Here is a 15,908-nt window from a genome sequence, read left to right as displayed (position 1 = left end):
CTTTTCCTTATATAAATTTTCTTTCTTTATTAGACTAATTCCTGGTTGCAACTAAAAGATTCATTAAACAATTACTTAAATTAAATCATAATGGCGCTGTAAAGTGTTTGCTTCAAAGACATGCTATTTACACAAGGGGTTGTGCCCAAAAATACACACCATACTACGTGCAGAACCATTGATAATACAAGATGATGTTTATTCTCTTGCATATGATTATATCATGTTTTGTTGTGTTAATCATCCATTATGCTGTGCAAAATTCTTCCTCAATTCACAATGATACTTGTTTGGAATGGGGACAATATTTCGAAGGAATCAAAATTGACTTGCACAACAGGCAAAGTTTTGAGGCCTTCAATATCGCTTCCATTACTACAACAGGCGTTGATGCTAAAAAAAAAAGATTACAACAAAAAATAATGGAATTTTTATGTTGAAAAAAAAATAAACATTGTAACAACAGAATTTACAGTAAAACACCATCAACAGCCTAAATACATTATCAGTTCTTTGAGGCTGACTGGAAGATGAAAATTGCAGTCAAAACACCCACCAGTCCTGTTACTGCCAAGGCAACTGTAGGCAGTGGAGCTGTAACTCCAAAGTTCTGCAAAATCAAAGCACAAGAAGAATATAAGTTACTCTTTTGCATCATATATTTTGTAATTAATCATTTGGAATTGGTGAAACAAGTAGTAGGAATTGAAGAATGAGTCGCCGAATTTAATTTTATGCACTGTCAGAGTAATCATCAAGTATAGGCAAAAAAACAAGACAGGAGTTTTTGGAGACTTATTACAACTTGAAATGATTCTAGCTTAGCTTCGTTTAAATAACAAAGTATGCTGTTGACATGTGGAAATTGTTAATTTTATCAGGGCCTAGAAATCGGAAACATTAATTGCAGTCTAAGTCTCTAAATAAAGTCTGAAGAAGTTCATTCAATGCTGTGTTTCATACCTCAAGGAGACCCTTGCCAGTAGCAATTTCGACAGTGATGGCCGATGCAAAGCCAACCATGGCTAGCCGGCCTAGCCATACATCCACACTGTTCCCTCCCTGTGAACTTTGCTCGCACTTTATTGAAAATGGCATTGCCTTGCATATGGTTTTCCTTTCATAACTTGTTTGAATCACTGCTACAGACACAGGAAACATTACATAGCTTAATGACTATGTAAAGCTATGTACTATGTAGGATCTTTGATGAGCAACACTATAGTTCCATAAAAAGGACATGGATAGCATTATAGTTCTTAGATGTTATAGATAAAACAGCAAACACCCAAGTATACATACAGTTAAAATGATTTTTCCAACAAACTTATGTACAATTATCCTAGCTAAGAATAACATGAACATATCTAAAGAAGCTCAAGTTGAATCCAAAGAGTGTTTGGTTACAAGCCCATGTGGCCATGTAGTTGATTTTACTCAAGAATTGGAATTCAATTCCTTCATTTGGAACTAATTAATTGTATGGACATAAAATTAAATCAGAGGTATAAGGTCTATTTTGTACGGAATTGATGTTAGAAGATTATCTACCTAAATTGAAACCTAGATATCTTCTCCCCCTTTCTGTCAAGTGCATTCCAAACTCAGGAACTTCAATTCAATTCAGTGATATAATTTACTTGTTTACAGAAAACATAAGACGGGACTGAATTCAATTCTGTCCCAAAAACCAAAAAGCAATTTTGAGAGTTGATAAAGTAGGAGTCTTACAGAGTGGGGAACCAGTAACGAAGGATGCTCGAGTTGGAACCAAATTCGAAAGAGCAAGGCGAGAAGTGGCAAAATGCTTTGGAGGTGGAGTGAAAACACAAGCAGCATCGCGAAAAGAGAGGGAAAGAGAAGCAGAGGGTTGAACAACAACTGCCATGGCTTCTGTCACTGCGAAATATGCGGTGAGTGTAGTGTTGTGCTTCTCTATCTATTGGAGAAAGCGATTACACACTCTGTCTCTCTGGCTTCACCTTCTTCCACGACCACCTCAAACACAATCTTAGACTCATCTCACTTACACGTGCCCTTTTCTGCCTTTTTCCTTTTCCTTTCCTTTTTAATTTTGAGTAATTATCCAAATCGGTCCCTGAAAATTTTAAAATTGGACGTTTTAGTCCAAAAAAAAAATTAATATCCAAATTAGCCCCCATAATTTATCTCTGGTGGCCAAAACAATCCCCAGACCCATTTCTCCATTTTATGCCATCGGAAAGAGCTGAAGTGGCAAAGTTACTCTCCAGCGTGTCCATCAATAAGAACAGGTGTCATACAAGGACAAATTAGTCCCCAGCCACCTCATCAAAATGGCTCATTTAGGGATTGGAACCAAACGTATGTTGAGTTTTAGTGGGAGACACAAGGTCAGGCTTCTTCTCAACTTCAACCCCTTTCTATTCAAATAGAAACCAAACCCCACACATTCTTCAAACTGTTACAGAGAAGGTGGCTATCAATCCCTCGCACCTAATCTCCCAGAGCAGCTGAAGAATTCGATCACCAACGGTAGTATTGGGTGACTCTGTTGACGCGTCGCTCCCGAAACAGAAGCAACAATTGGCGCACAAGACGGAGGAAAGTGGATGTTACGATCGTTGAACACGCTCATTGAGGAAGGTGAGCTTGTATTCTCTTTCTTATGTGGATTAGATTTATGGAATTTTAAATTAGTTAAGTATAATGCTGAATGTCACCATTACAGAGTATGTTGGATTTTGAGTTTCTGTTCTATGATAATTATGGAGTATAATGGTTTGGTTGTTATGTTGTGACTGTATAGTGTTTGGTTAGGGTTCAGTTACCAAAATTCTTAAAATAGAGTAGTTTAGGGTTTGATGATTCTGTTTGTTGATTTCAAGTATGTTGTACTTGCAGTTAAATGGAGGATTATGTAGTTCTTGTTTTCCACCACAGTGGACATTTTATAAGGGATAACCAGGGAGTTCTTCTATATATTGATGGAAAAGTTAACAAATTTCCTAAGATAGATATTGACCTCATATGCTTCTTTGACCTGAAAACTCTGTTCAAAGGTTTAGGTTATTTAGATTACAAGGCTATATACTGGTTTGATCCTAAGGCTCCTGACTTGGAGAGGGGGTTGCACCCTATAAAAGGAGATTTGGAGATTAATCATTTGCGTGAAAATAAACAGATGAACCAGGAGACTGACGAGTTTTATCTATATTTCGATCACCCAATAATGGTTACTCCACCAGAGGATATCAATTTGAACTTTGATGCTGATGCAGATGTTGAGGAGGAGTCTAGTGATGACAGGTATGAAACGACAGAGGATGAACCATATAGACCACCCCTAGTAGGATTTGAGGATAAAGATAGTGACTCAGATTGTTTGATTGAGAAGAGAAATACTAGAAAAGTTGGCAAAAAAACAGAGGGTGGTGTAGGAATGCAAAGTTCACAGAGAAATATAGGTGCAAGAAGGAAGGCTTTAAAAGAGAATAAGAAAGCTATAGATGGGCCAAGTACAATCAAGACAAACACTAATGGAGCTACTGGTTCTGGATCAAAGTATGCAGGCTCAAACATGTCAAGAGCTGCTGTTGCTGCTAAGCCCAGCATTAGGGCTCCAAAAAATGTTGGACAAAAAGATTATGGGTCAACTTCATCTGGCCCAACTGCAAATGGGCCAAAAACTATTAGAACAAGCAGCCTATCATTAGACCACAATATCCTGCACCAGTCCAGTCTAGCACTCCACCTCCTATTCCATCACCTAGACCAAGTCAAGGCGTCTCGGTAAAAACAATTGCAGCGGCAAGTGAGGATACTACATCAAGGATGTTCCAGTTTATTCCAAATCCTGGGTTCAAGCATTCGAGACAGAAGTGAATGAAGACAAATGATTAGGCTTTTTGATGTAATAGTTTGGTTTGTATTTTGGTAATGAGTTTTCAAGTTGATGGACCTAAACTTGAAATACTCTTAATTTACAGATTGATGGAGTAGTGTGGATGAAACTTTTTTGTGAATTATGTTTTGGCTCATGTATAGCCGAATTCTGACTTTAGTTTAAGTTGCTACTATGACAGTTATGTTGTTTTTATTAGGTCGAATCTGTGACTTGCATTCTATGATTTGAAGTTGCTATTTGACGTTAAAGCAATATATTTGCTCTTATAAGTAATGGTGCTGTTGTTTTTTACCATTATTCATTTCATGCTACTTGTTACTGAACTTATAAGTAATGGTGCTGTTGCTTTTTTCTTTTATTATTCATTTTACTACATGACATAGCAATATGATTTTCTGTTTGGATTCATAAAGGTCATCAACTAAACAATTTTGGAATAAAACTTTAAAGCTGATATATTGCATAAATTTTCTTCTTCTCACAAGCATTTAGATCACAAAAAAAGCATACAAATTTGCATACAGGTTTCAGTGAACTCTTAATACTAAGATATAACTTACAAAATAGCTATTGTTACTGACAAAATCAACACTAACATTGCAAAGAACATGATAACAAGTACTACATTCGTACATTTACTCTTGCCCTCAGCTTTTGGGACTACATTTTTCTGAAGCTCTAACAAATCAATTATATTTTGTAACTCCATCAGTTTGTGTTCCAAACCAGCATCATTGGTATCATACATGGGTAAAATATCAGCAGCAATCTCACCACCATCCATGGTTACATTCTTCACCGAGTTATCATTTCTCAACTTAATGTCAAAAATCTTGTCAACCCATGTAAAGAACTTGCAATGAGATAACTTTTCCTGCTCATCACACAAAAATAGCTCTTCAACACAATTCTTATAGAATGTAAATTATTCGAAATCTTACAATTGTTTACCTTATATAGTGGGCATCCAAAAAATAGTCTACCTGGATTTTCATGAGTCCTTGAAGTAGAGATTATTGCATACAAACCGCATAGACATTTTGGGTGTTGTCCTTTGGGGATTTCAACTTTGCTTAGGCTGCTGATGTTACCGTCTCCGATAACGCTACAACTATGGCCACCGCCGAGTCTCCCACCATGGCGATTCGAAGACGACGAGCTTCCTTTGCTTGGTGTCATTGCAGCTGCTGATAAACTAGGGTTCCAAAAGGTTCAACGAAGAAGACGCTTCTGTTCAAGTACAGAGGGGTTGAGGTAGAGGAGAAGAAGCGCGACCTTGTGTTTCCCACTTAAACGCAACGTTTGGAACCAATCCTTAAACGGCGCCGTTTTCATAACATGGTTGGAGACTAATTTGTCCTTGTATGACACCTGTTCTTATTGCTGGACACGTTGGAGAGTAACTGTGCCACTTCAGCTTTTTCCGATGGCATAAAATAGAAAAATGGGTCTGGGGATTGTTTTGGCCGCCGGAAATAAACCATGAGGACTGATTTGGGTATTAATCTTTTTTGGAGACTAAAACGTCCAATTTTAAAATCCTCATAATGGATTTGGATAATCACTCTTTAATTTTTATGCTTTATAAAAATTATTAGTAAACAATATCAAGTTGCATTTTTTATTACTATTTTATTACACCTGAAAGAAAGATGAACCCTCGTATCATCGTTTTTCCAAGTTTATCACCGAACGAGAACACCGAACACCCTCTTCTTCTTGTTTGACTTTGTCACTGCTGGTTCAAAGTTACTAGATTTGGGTACACTACGATGGCCACGTTTTCCATTGGGACACACACGCACTTGTGCATGTTCCACCATTTCCGGAACTCTAGGCTTTCACTTCATGGCCTTCACTCTCTTCAATCCTCGCCCCCCTCTCTCTGTAGAATCAGAGGGCCCAGCTTGCTCCGTAATCATGTCTTGGCGCGTGCAGAAGATAAGGCCAGAGGTTCCTCCACTTCTTCCCAGCAGCAGTTCCAGGTTCTTATGGATACCCATTTATAGCAAAGTTTGTGAATTTGTATATTCGATACTGATTTGCATATTTTGAGTCAAGGGCACCTCAAAAACCAATGCAAGATTCAAAATTTCTGGAAAGTTTGTTGAATTTGAACCTAATGATATCAACTCCACTTAAAAATAAAATAAAATATAAACCTTCGTAAATGTGGCAAAGTTACATAATCTGCTGCTTATAGCTTAGTGCTTAACTCATACTTCACGTATAAATGTTTTCAGGACTTACCAACTGAATCTGGAACCTGTGATCCCCTATGTTCACTTGATGAAACAAGCTCACAAGATTTTGTGGACAGTTATAAGCCCAAGACCGATTTGCTCAAAGCTGTTGCGGTATTTGCAGCAGCTGCAACTGGGGCAGTGGCAATTAACCATTCTTGGGTGGCCGCAAATCAGGTCTATCAATGTCTGTCTTAGCTGAAATTCACTTGTTTATGTTTCAGCATGAAGTGTTTGCATTTGGGAATATGTTTACAAGTCTGTGACCATGATTGCAGGATCTTGCCATGGCATTGCTATTTGTAATAGGATATGTAGGCATCATATTTGAGGAATCTCTAGCTTTCAACAAAAGTGGAGTAGGACTTTTGATGGCTGTAAGCTTGTGGACTATAAGAAGTATTGGGGTAAATATCTATCACTTAGCTTTTTTTACTTTTGAAATTATCAGTGAATTCCTTATGCATCTGTTCCTTGTTGTGCTTCCGAGATTTAGGTAGCTCATACAAGCTTTTGTTTTGCAATGAATAGGACACAGACACTCAATACACATTGACCTGAAGTTGATGTACCTATTCAAATTAGTTCATGTCTTCTTCCTCCTGATTTCATTTTCCGCTGCTGTTTGCTTTATCTTTTATGGAATGTCTGTACTGTAACAGGCTCCATCAACTGGTGTAGCTGTTTCTGAGCTAACGCGTGCGTCTGCGGAAGTCAGTGAAATAGTGTTTTTCTTGCTTGGAGCTATGACTATTGTGGAAATAGTTGATGCTCATCAAGGATTTAAGCTAGTTACTGACAATATAACAACTCGAAAGCCACGACTTCTCCTTTGGGTGGTAAATTCAATTGCTTTATCTCTAATATATTTTTGGCCATTCTAAAGATTTCTCGGAAGAAACCCTGCAAATTGAGACTTTTGAGATTTGATTACATTAGTTGAAATTTTCATTCTATGGTCAAATATGTTATTATCATCCAGGTTGAACATCAATGAAAGGAGTTCTTCAACAATATTTCAATTCAAACACCCCTCCCCCACCCACCACCCCTCTCTCGTCTCTCTTCCAACCAAAATATTCTAAATCTTCGGTGAATTTGCATGGCACATCAGTCTTCATGATGGAATTTGACAAGTTATTATTGAATTTGCAGATTGGATTTGTGACATTTTTTCTCAGTTCAGTTTTAGACAACCTTACCTCTACAATAGTCATGGTTTCTCTGTTGCGGAAATTAGTACCCCCATCAGAGTATCGAAAGTATGTGTCTCTGTTGTGTTGTTAACTTATCAATCTGAATACTTACTTGAGAAATCTTGAGTAATTTTCTTCCAGAAATTACCTGTCTATATATAAATTATATCTGTTCCTTCTAGTGTATATAATTCATTGTTGATGATAGGAAATTGCTGTTAGTATTATCAATGGTTTCCTTTGTTTATGTCGAAGGCATGAAGATTCAATGGGATATATTCCAAGTTTACAGTTTTGGGAATTCTGCTACTGCCATTAGGTTTAGCTATGAATCTCTTTGCATGTTATCATATTCTCCAGAAGTAGATTTTTTATTCTATTGACAGGATTCTTGGAGCCGTGGTTGTAATAGCTGCAAATGCTGGTGGTGCATGGACTCCTATTGGTGATGTTACCACCACTATGCTGTGGATACATGGTCAAATATCTACAGTGCAAACAATGAAGGTACTATAAATTACACTATAAGTTATAGTGGTATAATGAAGTTAGCACTAGCGACATCTCGAAAGATTGTTGAGACATACGTAGAGTCTTTCTGTTAGTGATATTGATTTCAAGAACACTCATATTCTGCTAAATGTGGATGTCATTTTCCTTGTTTCAATTATGGACACCAACGAGTGTTAACAAAATGCAATATAAGACCAACCAGTATCATAATTATATATTATTTGATTACAGAGTTTGTTTGTACCTTCAGCCATTTCTCTAGCTGTTCCATTGGCGCTCATGTCCCTGACTAGGTATCCTTCTATCTCTAGAAAAATCTGCCAGCAAAGCTTAATTGAATGCCGAGATTCAGCATAACATAACATATTACAGTTTAGATGATGTTGATTACTCTTATTTACAGCGAAGTGAATGGGAAGGGACAGGATTCTCCAAATGTCTTGGCTTCCGAACAGATGGCTCCTCGAGGACAGCTTGTTTTCTCAGTTGGTTTAGGGGCTTTGATTTTTGTCCCCGTGTTCAAGGCCCTCACAGGTTTGCCTCCCTACATGGGGATGCTACTTGGACTAGGTGTCCTTTGGATCCTCACTGATGCTATTCATTACGGTGAATCGGAAAGACAAAGGCTAAAAGTGCCGCAGGCTCTGTCAAGAATAGACACTCAAGGAGCTCTATTCTTCCTGGGAATTCTATTGTCTGTTAGCAGGTAAACAAGAAGATATATTTGATTATGCTATTGCAGCAAGTTGTGGGCGATAGCCATCAGTTCACCGATTTGAATCCATAATAAGATGTGAAAGACACCCTTAGCTTATTGATCGAATTCAATGGTGTTGTGTCACAGCCTGGAGGCAGCAGGAATCCTTCGTGAAATAGCGAATTACCTTGATGCTCATATCCAGAGCAGTGAACTGATTGCAAGTGCCATTGGGGTCATATCGGCAATAATTGACAACGTTCCATTGGTTGCTGCTGCAATGGGAATGTATGATCTTGCATCTTTCCCTCAGGATTCTGAGTTCTGGCAACTGATTGCATTCTGTGCCGGTACTGGTGGGTCCATGTTAGTTATTGGCTCGGCTGCCGGAGTTGCATTCATGGGGATGGAGAAGGTGGATTTCTTTTGGTACTTACGGAAGGTATTTCCTACTTTACATGACACATTAACCTCTTGAAATATTTGTTCATATTTGTTGACGGAAGCCACTTATCTATTCTGCAGGTTAGTGGCTTTGCTTTTGCGGGATATGCTGCCGGTATTGCTGCTTATTTAGCATTACATAACCTCAACATATCCCTGCCTACAACTCTAGCAGAGGTTCCTTTCCTTTCTGGTTCATAAATTGAGAATTCACAGTCCATCTGGTTCAATTTTTGTGGCACTAAGCGGCGTAGTTTCGAAATTATGTATACATGGGGAACTCATGGTGGAAATTCTCAAACCGTTAAGATTTTTGTAGACAGGAAGTTTATGCAATATGTTGAAGTTTTACTTGGAACCTTAAGTCAAAAGCGTATTGAAGAAATTACCATCAGGAGTAGCATGTATGCATGTATGCTCGAAGTCAACAATGACAAGTTGGATATGGATAGGGCAATTCCGGAAATTATTATTAAGGAGTATAATGGCTTTAATAAACAACAATTCATAAAGCACAGTATCAGTTACACAGATTTCTTTTCATTTGGACTGTATCAATGGCAAGTTTAATCATTATTTTCCTCATCCCCCTAAAAACTATAGCTACTCTCAATCTTTCATTGATGATACCGCATCAAAACCGGGCACACTATGCAGTCATGCCCAACCCAACATTTAAAGAAAAAGGGGGGCAACAACCCCCGGTAAATAAAAACAAGCATGTCACATCTTTTACAACTTGAGGAAAACGAACTCTTCAACAGCGGGAATTTCTCCAATCTTCTTCAAGGTTTCTTTGCTGGGTTGTTCGTCAACGCCAATTGCCATCACAGCTTGCTTACGGGGAGCAATCCTTCCTACACTCATGAAGCTGACGTTCACATTCTCTTGGCCCAAAACGCTCCCAACCTTTCCGATCATGCCTGGCTGATCCACCTGCCTGCAGAGTATAATGCTACCTTCCAAGCTCACATCAACATCGAAGGATCCAACCTTGGTCAAATGCGGGATCCCATCTTTCACTTTACCCTCAACTTTAATCTCCCCAGAGTCTGATATGGCACTAGCAAATCTGGATTCGACATTAGCAATCTGTACCTGGACGAACTCCACTGGGCTCTCAGGTGAACCATCAAGAATAATCCTCTCCTCGGTTATCCTGATTCCTCTTTGCTTGGCAGTGAAATCAGCATTAACCAAGTTCACGAAAACACTTGATATGGGCTCAATCAGACCCTTGGTTATCATAGCACGAAGAACACGAGTGTCAAGATCATCAGGAGCCCTTGCAGAAGCATAGGTCACTTTCACTGTTTTCACACCACTTCCTCCTGCTACTAACTGGACAGCCAGCCTCCCCAATTTCTCAGCAAGATCAACATACGGTTGTAATTCTGTCAACACCTGCAGTCAGGAAGGATACCTCAGATGTTTAATCTCAGCCCGGTATCAAATTAAACTGAGAATTCTATTCCAATTCCACAGGTTGGTCGGATAAATTGTATTGTAGAATAGAAAGCAATAATATCCATTTGAGCAACTGAAACTTGGAATAAGAGTGCTTTTCCTTTATCTTTTTCTCGGATTCTAAGATTGAAAATGGTACAGCAATTTTTTTCTGCATTCCAAACTAACATAAACCTACCGGTGTATCAAATTTGATGAGATATAGTGAACCAGGCAATGAATAAGGCGATGAAGAAAGATTGTTTATCATGCTAAGGAGAAAGATACCTCTGAGGGAACCATTGGTGCATTGACTGCAGTAGAAGCAAGCTCCCCTTTCAATGCTCCAACAACAGCTTCTGCTATTTCAATGGCCACTCCTTCCTGATCGGCAAATTTAAAGGTTATTTCCCTTTTATTTATATAAAAGTCAACATAGCTATATGATCATATGGAATTATTTAAGTAACTTACCTGAGCTTCCATGGTACTGGCACCAAGATGAGGTGTTGCAGTGACTTGCTCATGCATGATCAACTTGCTGTCTTTTGGGGGTGGCTCCACCGTGAAAACATCAAGCGCCGCCTGCAACAACCGAGACACAAGACAATAGTTATTTCTTTAGTAGGAGAAACCAATGATCTTACTAAACGCTAAGGTGAACTTTTAATGCTTCCAACCAAGGGATGGCAAGAACCTGAGCTACAATGCCAGAATCCAATGCTCTAACAAGAGCATCCTCATCGATGACTCCTCCACGAGCAACATTGACTATGCGAACTCCTTTCTTCATCTTGGCGAAAGTCTCATCATTGAGCATCTTGTTTGTAGCAGGTGTAAGAGGCATGTGCAAAGAGATGAAATCTGCAGTGGCAATGGCCTCATCAAAGCCCACAAGCTCCACACCAATGGCACGAGCACGATCTGCGGGAGCATAAGGATCATGTGCAATGACATTCATACCAAGCCCCTTGGCACGACGAGCAACTTCAGAACCAACCTTCCCGAATCCCATGACAGCCAGTGTTTTTCCAACCAGCGAAACTCCAACGTACTTGTTCCTTTGCCACTTCCCTGTATCATCCAAAACAAAGAAATAATAATTAAAAAAAAAACAGAATCCAAAATCACAAATTCACCGAGTAACTAAAAAACAGAATTCATAGCACGAACTCCAAGGGAAAAAAGGCAGCATCAAAAGAACAAATATCCTAGTCACCAAAAAAAAAAAAGAACAAATATCCAATATAAAATGTTAGATCTCAACATAAGTACAAAAATAATCAGCGAGAAGTCCTACTTTTAGCTGGGAATATCTAATATTTAATTTAGCTCAACACTTGCTTCCATGAAAAGACATGGTGAATCTTCGAAAAGCTTTTTCCCCTGTTCAAGACTTCAAGCTACTTCACTTCAGCACACACGACGATACAACAATTGAGAGTTCAATATTCTTGACGAACAAATCAACTGGCGTACTTCAATAACAGGGATCTAAAACAAAGCTAAAGAAACAAGGTGCTCGACGAAATGCTTAAAGAGATTCGAAACTAACCAGCTTTGACGGACGCGTCAGCCTGAGCAACGTTCCTAGCCATGGCTGCGAGAAGCGCGATCCCGTGCTCAGCGGCGGCGACGGTGTTGGCGGTGGGGGCATTAACCACCAGGCAGCCATGCTCGGTGGCGGCAGCCAGATCCACATTGTCGATCCCGACGCCGGCCCTTCCGACGACCTTGAGCCTGCCGGCGGAGGACTCAAACACCTCGCGCGTGACCTTGGTTCCACTCCTGACGATTAGCGCGTCGCAGAGCGAGATCTTAGTGCAGAGCTCCTCAGGGCTGAGGTTGTAGCTGCAGTCCACGTTAGCAAACTCCTTGAGCAGCTTGAGGCCCGCCTCGCCGAGCTTCTCGGCGACGAGAACGGTAGGTTTTGCGTCGAGGCCGGCGGAGACGAAGACGACGAGGGGGCGGGCGGCGCGGCGGCTGGAGCGGAAGGAGACGGAGAAGGCGGAGGAGAGAGGAAGTTTTGAGGAGAGAGAAAGAGAGCTGGAAGATGAAAGTGAAGAGATTCGAAGGGTTTGTGAATGTGCGGTGGCCATTATTGACGTTGCGTAGAAAGAGGTGAAGTTTAGTGAGAAGAAGAGTGTGACGAGAAAGTGCGTTTGAAGTATTAGGGGTTTTTATAGTCAGTGATAGGGTTTATGAATGAATGAAAATGAATAACGTCTCTCTTTTTTGTCCAATTTTCTTCCTTCTCTTGCGGCTTCAGCTTTCTCTTCTTTGTGTGTTTGGTGTGCGAGTTAATTCCACGCGCCGGGGGTTGCTCGTTGCCAAACACATGGAGACAGGTGGACTTTGTATTGTTTGTTTATAGTGACGGCCACCTACCCTCTCTCAGTAGGATTTTTACTTAAAAAGATGCTGTCAATGAAATGAATCTTCCTGGATTAAATGGAATAATTTTGAGGATTGTTTCCTTCCAAGTTAAACTTCTCTACCATTTATAAATTATGCGTCGTCCTTGATTGGAATATCTATTATTAAACACAATAAAAAAATATTTTGTCTTAAAATTCAATTCATCGATCGTTTTTCACTTTATATAAATGATTTGTACACTAATAATCTTTTGACATATTTTTTTTATTAAATGACTAATTAAAATATTTTACAATAATATTTATGAGTTTAATAGCATCGTTTCATCTGCGTACTCGATCTCATTCAATAGGACAAGATTTTGTTATTGTTGTATTATTTAATATTTTAAAACAGTTAAGAAATTGTGTGTGTATATACATGTGGCCGCCGCATGATTTTGATTAGCACACTCATTAATCAGCAAATCACATAAGGTGAAACGGATCTTTACCCACAGGGAACAAGCCATATTCAATTATTCGTGCATGCCGCAGTTTGCCAAAACTTCAACAGAGATTACTTTGTTTCAATTTGCAGTTTTGAAGGGATCGAAATGGTATTTATTGTTTAGGAATTAAAATATTAATTTCGTAAGGGAGTAGAATTATGTGTAATCTAAATACTTAGGATGAAAGTCCAATAATTTAAATTCTTAATTCATTTTTTTAATTATTTTCTGAATCCAAACTTTTATTTTTTATAGCCCCCTTTTTTTTTTCTCTCCTCCTGAAACAACCTTTTTTTTCCCGCTAATGTCAACTTGCCAAGCGTGGCGACGGAAGATAAAAGCATAGAGAGAGTAGGGCACACGGTCTTCGTGTCGCGTGGAGGTGCAGCCCCGCAGAGTGTATGAACCAATGATCAATTACAGCAGCAAATCTAACGAATCAGATAATCAGCTACGTGGAGGCCACTTTGTTTTTTCTTTTTCCTTTTTCTCTTAAAATAAGACTATAGGGGAGTTGTAAACTTGTAATCGATCCGATTGGTTCAAGTTTGAGTGTGAAAACTGAAAAGGACCATATACCGAAATTAACAATGAACAAACTTTTCGTTTTTTGGGCTGGATAGAGTATTATGTTTTTGGGCCCAATAAAAAGGCGTTCAATTCCAAGTTATTATTAACACCAGGCCACCAGCTAACAGCATTCCAAAGTGCAAAGCAATACAAGCAACTAATCTCCAAAGCCGAAAAAAAATAAATGATCATTTATATCTATAACAGATAAAAACGCTGATATTTGTACCCATAATAACCTGAAACTAAAGTTATACCCATGATAAATACCTTTCGTGTGATAAAAGTGTCCTGACTTAGATCTAAACTTAGTTCGTGAGAATTCGATCATATATGACACTCTCTACCTTATCTTCAACCCCTCTCTCTCTCTTACTCACTCTCTCTCTCTCTCTTCAACCCCCACTCTGGCCCTTTCTTCCTCAAGACTCTCTCCTTCACCTTCCTCGTCGTCATCAATGGCGCAAAATGGTAACACCAATACACCATTAATCAACAACACCAATACATAAAGTGGCACCACTCTTCCCACTACTAAGTACTAATCTTCTGAAACTTCAACCCTCTCGCATTGTTTTTTCAAACCTCCACATAGGTTGCTGTATCAACAAATCCCAGATCCAAAACCAAAATTCATATCACCAAAATAATCAAACCCTCCAACAATACCTTATACTCTCTCTCCCCAACTCAAACCTTAACCAACAAATACCACAGCGGCAACCACCACTAGTATTAGAGGAAGAGTCTGTGAAAGTGGTCCTATCACAAACACCCATTGCCAAACGAAATCAAGTTTCAATTTTGAAGCCATAATCGGACACCCTTCTGCCTCCTCTTCAAAACCCTGATGACAAAATCGAATCAAAAAATCCACATCCCATTCCCAACCCCGTTATCATCAACAAAAAAAAGATAAAGTCTCCGAGGTAGTGTCTCAGCTCTCAGAAGAACCATGCAGCATCAGCGTAAGCTTCTCCACCGCTACCACAGTTATGGAGAAGAGAGAAGAAAAAATAACCAGCAAAAGAAGCATCAGGGAGGGAACAACAACAATGATGAAGAATCATAAGTGGAACAGCAATAGATCCCCGTCGAGGAAGCGCCCTCACGGTGAAGTTTTGGAATTGGTTCGACTCGGAGAGCTGGTACCCACTTGGACGCATCATCGACGGAACCCCTACCCCGGTCTCATGCTCACTGCCGCCGCGCTCTACTAGGTCCTCTGCTTCCTCCGTTTTGCAGTCCACATCCGCGAGGTTTGCGTCCTAACAGCGCCTTTTTTTGCCTCCAACACCACCCTCGTTGCTTGCTTCTTCGGCAAGGAGATTTGGGATTCTGGCGCAGGGATCATCGCCACGGCTTTGATTGTAATCTGCCCTGGGTATATTTCTACACGGTTTCGGCTTGGGGTGGTTATGTGTTTATCATCAATTTGGTGCCACTTTATGTATTGGTGTTGTTGGTTACTGGTGGATTATGAAGGCTAGGATGTAGATGAGTGTGAGGACAGTGACACGGATTAGAAGCTCTTGCTGCTTGGTCTTGAGCTTCAGGGTTTTGGAGAACGAGAAATTGTTGAAGAGATCTTGACCATTGATGACAACGAGGAAGGTGAGGGAGCGAGTGTTGAGGAAAAAGGGGCCAGAGTGGGGGTTGAAGAGAGAGAGAGTGTGTGAGCAAGAGAAAGGGGTTGAAGATAAGATAGGGAGTGCCACGTAGGATCGGATTTCCACGAACAAGGTTCAGATCCAAGTCAGGGCACTTATGTCACACGGAAGACATCTATCATGGGTATAACTTTAGTTTCAAGCTATCATGGATACAAATGTCAGCGTTTTCATCTGTAATGGATACAAATGGTCATTTATTCTCGAAAAAAAAAGATAAATAGATTTTTCATCTTTGGTATGCAAATATTTAAGTTATCAAAGATTTAAAAATATATTTAAATTTTAAACTTTCTCAAAATTTAGATATATTCATTTCTGAGTCTAATTTATCATATTTTAAAAACTCTTACAAATATGTATTCATATATCGA

At 39.4% G+C, this 15,908-nt stretch overlaps 4 protein-coding genes across 6 annotated transcripts; 1 reads left to right on the top strand and 3 right to left on the bottom strand.

Annotated features, from left to right (window-relative positions):
* Positions 1-219: 219 nt before the first annotated feature.
* On the bottom strand, positions 220-2,028 carry LOC130950853 (stress enhanced protein 1, chloroplastic). 2 transcript variants are annotated; one of them, XM_057879453.1, is made up of 4 exons: positions 1,732-2,028; positions 964-1,139; positions 525-610; positions 220-393 (listed from the first exon to the last, which is right to left on the bottom strand). In XM_057879453.1, exons 1-4 carry the CDS (start codon positions 1,886-1,888, stop codon positions 270-272), a joined length of 543 nt encoding a protein of 180 aa, XP_057735436.1. In that variant the 5' UTR covers positions 1,889-2,028; the 3' UTR covers positions 220-269. The 2 variants fall into 2 exon arrangements, with proteins under 2 accessions (XP_057735436.1, XP_057735435.1); XM_057879452.1 differs by having other exon boundaries at positions 287-610; positions 964-1,142.
* Positions 2,029-4,442: 2,414 nt separating this feature from the next.
* LOC130950216 (uncharacterized protein At4g04775-like) lies at positions 4,443-5,065 on the bottom strand. The gene is made up of 2 exons (XM_057878741.1): positions 4,838-5,065; positions 4,443-4,760 (listed from the first exon to the last, which is right to left on the bottom strand). Exons 1-2 carry the CDS (start codon positions 5,063-5,065, stop codon positions 4,443-4,445), a joined length of 546 nt encoding a protein of 181 aa, XP_057734724.1.
* Positions 5,066-5,529: 464 nt separating this feature from the next.
* LOC130947445 (sodium/proton antiporter 1) lies at positions 5,530-9,319 on the top strand. 2 transcript variants are annotated; one of them, XM_057876142.1, is made up of 10 exons: positions 5,530-5,871; positions 6,130-6,306; positions 6,408-6,536; positions 6,792-6,968; positions 7,285-7,391; positions 7,712-7,832; positions 8,070-8,131; positions 8,242-8,544; positions 8,683-8,977; positions 9,061-9,319. In XM_057876142.1, exons 1-10 carry the CDS (start codon positions 5,659-5,661, stop codon positions 9,178-9,180), a joined length of 1,704 nt encoding a protein of 567 aa, XP_057732125.1. In that variant the 5' UTR covers positions 5,530-5,658; the 3' UTR covers positions 9,181-9,319. The 2 variants fall into 2 exon arrangements, with proteins under 2 accessions (XP_057732125.1, XP_057732126.1); XM_057876143.1 differs by having other exon boundaries at positions 5,849-5,871; positions 6,130-6,316.
* A 145-nt stretch (positions 9,320-9,464) lies between these two features.
* On the bottom strand, positions 9,465-12,647 carry LOC130947443 (D-3-phosphoglycerate dehydrogenase 1, chloroplastic). Its single transcript, XM_057876141.1, has 5 exons — positions 11,981-12,647; positions 11,123-11,499; positions 10,900-11,010; positions 10,714-10,809; positions 9,465-10,383 (listed from the first exon to the last, which is right to left on the bottom strand). Exons 1-5 carry the CDS (start codon positions 12,522-12,524, stop codon positions 9,712-9,714), a joined length of 1,800 nt encoding a protein of 599 aa, XP_057732124.1. The 5' UTR covers positions 12,525-12,647; the 3' UTR covers positions 9,465-9,711.
* Between the last annotated feature and the right edge of the window lie 3,261 nt (positions 12,648-15,908).

The sequence above is a fragment of the Arachis stenosperma genome, chromosome 9 (genome assembly GCF_014773155.1).
Source record: "Arachis stenosperma cultivar V10309 chromosome 9, arast.V10309.gnm1.PFL2, whole genome shotgun sequence".
Taxonomy (NCBI): Eukaryota; Viridiplantae; Streptophyta; class Magnoliopsida; order Fabales; family Fabaceae; genus Arachis; species Arachis stenosperma.
Note: the sequence above shows the minus strand (reverse complement) of the source record. Positions and strands in the feature narration are given on the sequence as shown.

Coding starts and splice junctions, on each gene's coding strand:
- LOC130950853 (XM_057879453.1), bottom strand. CDS start 1,888: ATGGCAGTTGTTGTTCAACCCTCTGCTTCTCTTTCCCTCTCTTTTCGC. Junction 1,140..1,731: donor CGTTACTGGTTCCCCACTCT/GTAAGACTCCTA, acceptor TGTCTGTAGCAG/TGATTCAAACAAGTTATGAA. Junction 611..963: donor CTGGCAAGGGTCTCCTTGAG/GTATGAAACACA, acceptor TTGATTTTGCAG/AACTTTGGAGTTACAGCTCC.
- LOC130950216 (XM_057878741.1), bottom strand. CDS start 5,065: ATGACACCAAGCAAAGGAAGCTCGTCGTCTTCGAATCGCCATGGTGGG. Junction 4,761..4,837: donor TTGGATGCCCACTATATAAG/GTAAACAATTGT, acceptor TGTGATGAGCAG/GAAAAGTTATCTCATTGCAA.
- LOC130947445 (XM_057876142.1), top strand. CDS start 5,659: ATGGCCACGTTTTCCATTGGGACACACACGCACTTGTGCATGTTCCAC. Junction 6,969..7,284: donor CACGACTTCTCCTTTGGGTG/GTAAATTCAATT, acceptor TTGAATTTGCAG/ATTGGATTTGTGACATTTTT. Junction 8,978..9,060: donor TCTTTTGGTACTTACGGAAG/GTATTTCCTACT, acceptor TCTATTCTGCAG/GTTAGTGGCTTTGCTTTTGC.
- LOC130947443 (XM_057876141.1), bottom strand. CDS start 12,524: ATGGCCACCGCACATTCACAAACCCTTCGAATCTCTTCACTTTCATCT. Junction 11,500..11,980: donor TGACGCGTCCGTCAAAGCTG/GTTAGTTTCGAA, acceptor TGGATGATACAG/GGAAGTGGCAAAGGAACAAG. Junction 10,384..10,713: donor CACCAATGGTTCCCTCAGAG/GTATCTTTCTCC, acceptor TCCTGACTGCAG/GTGTTGACAGAATTACAACC.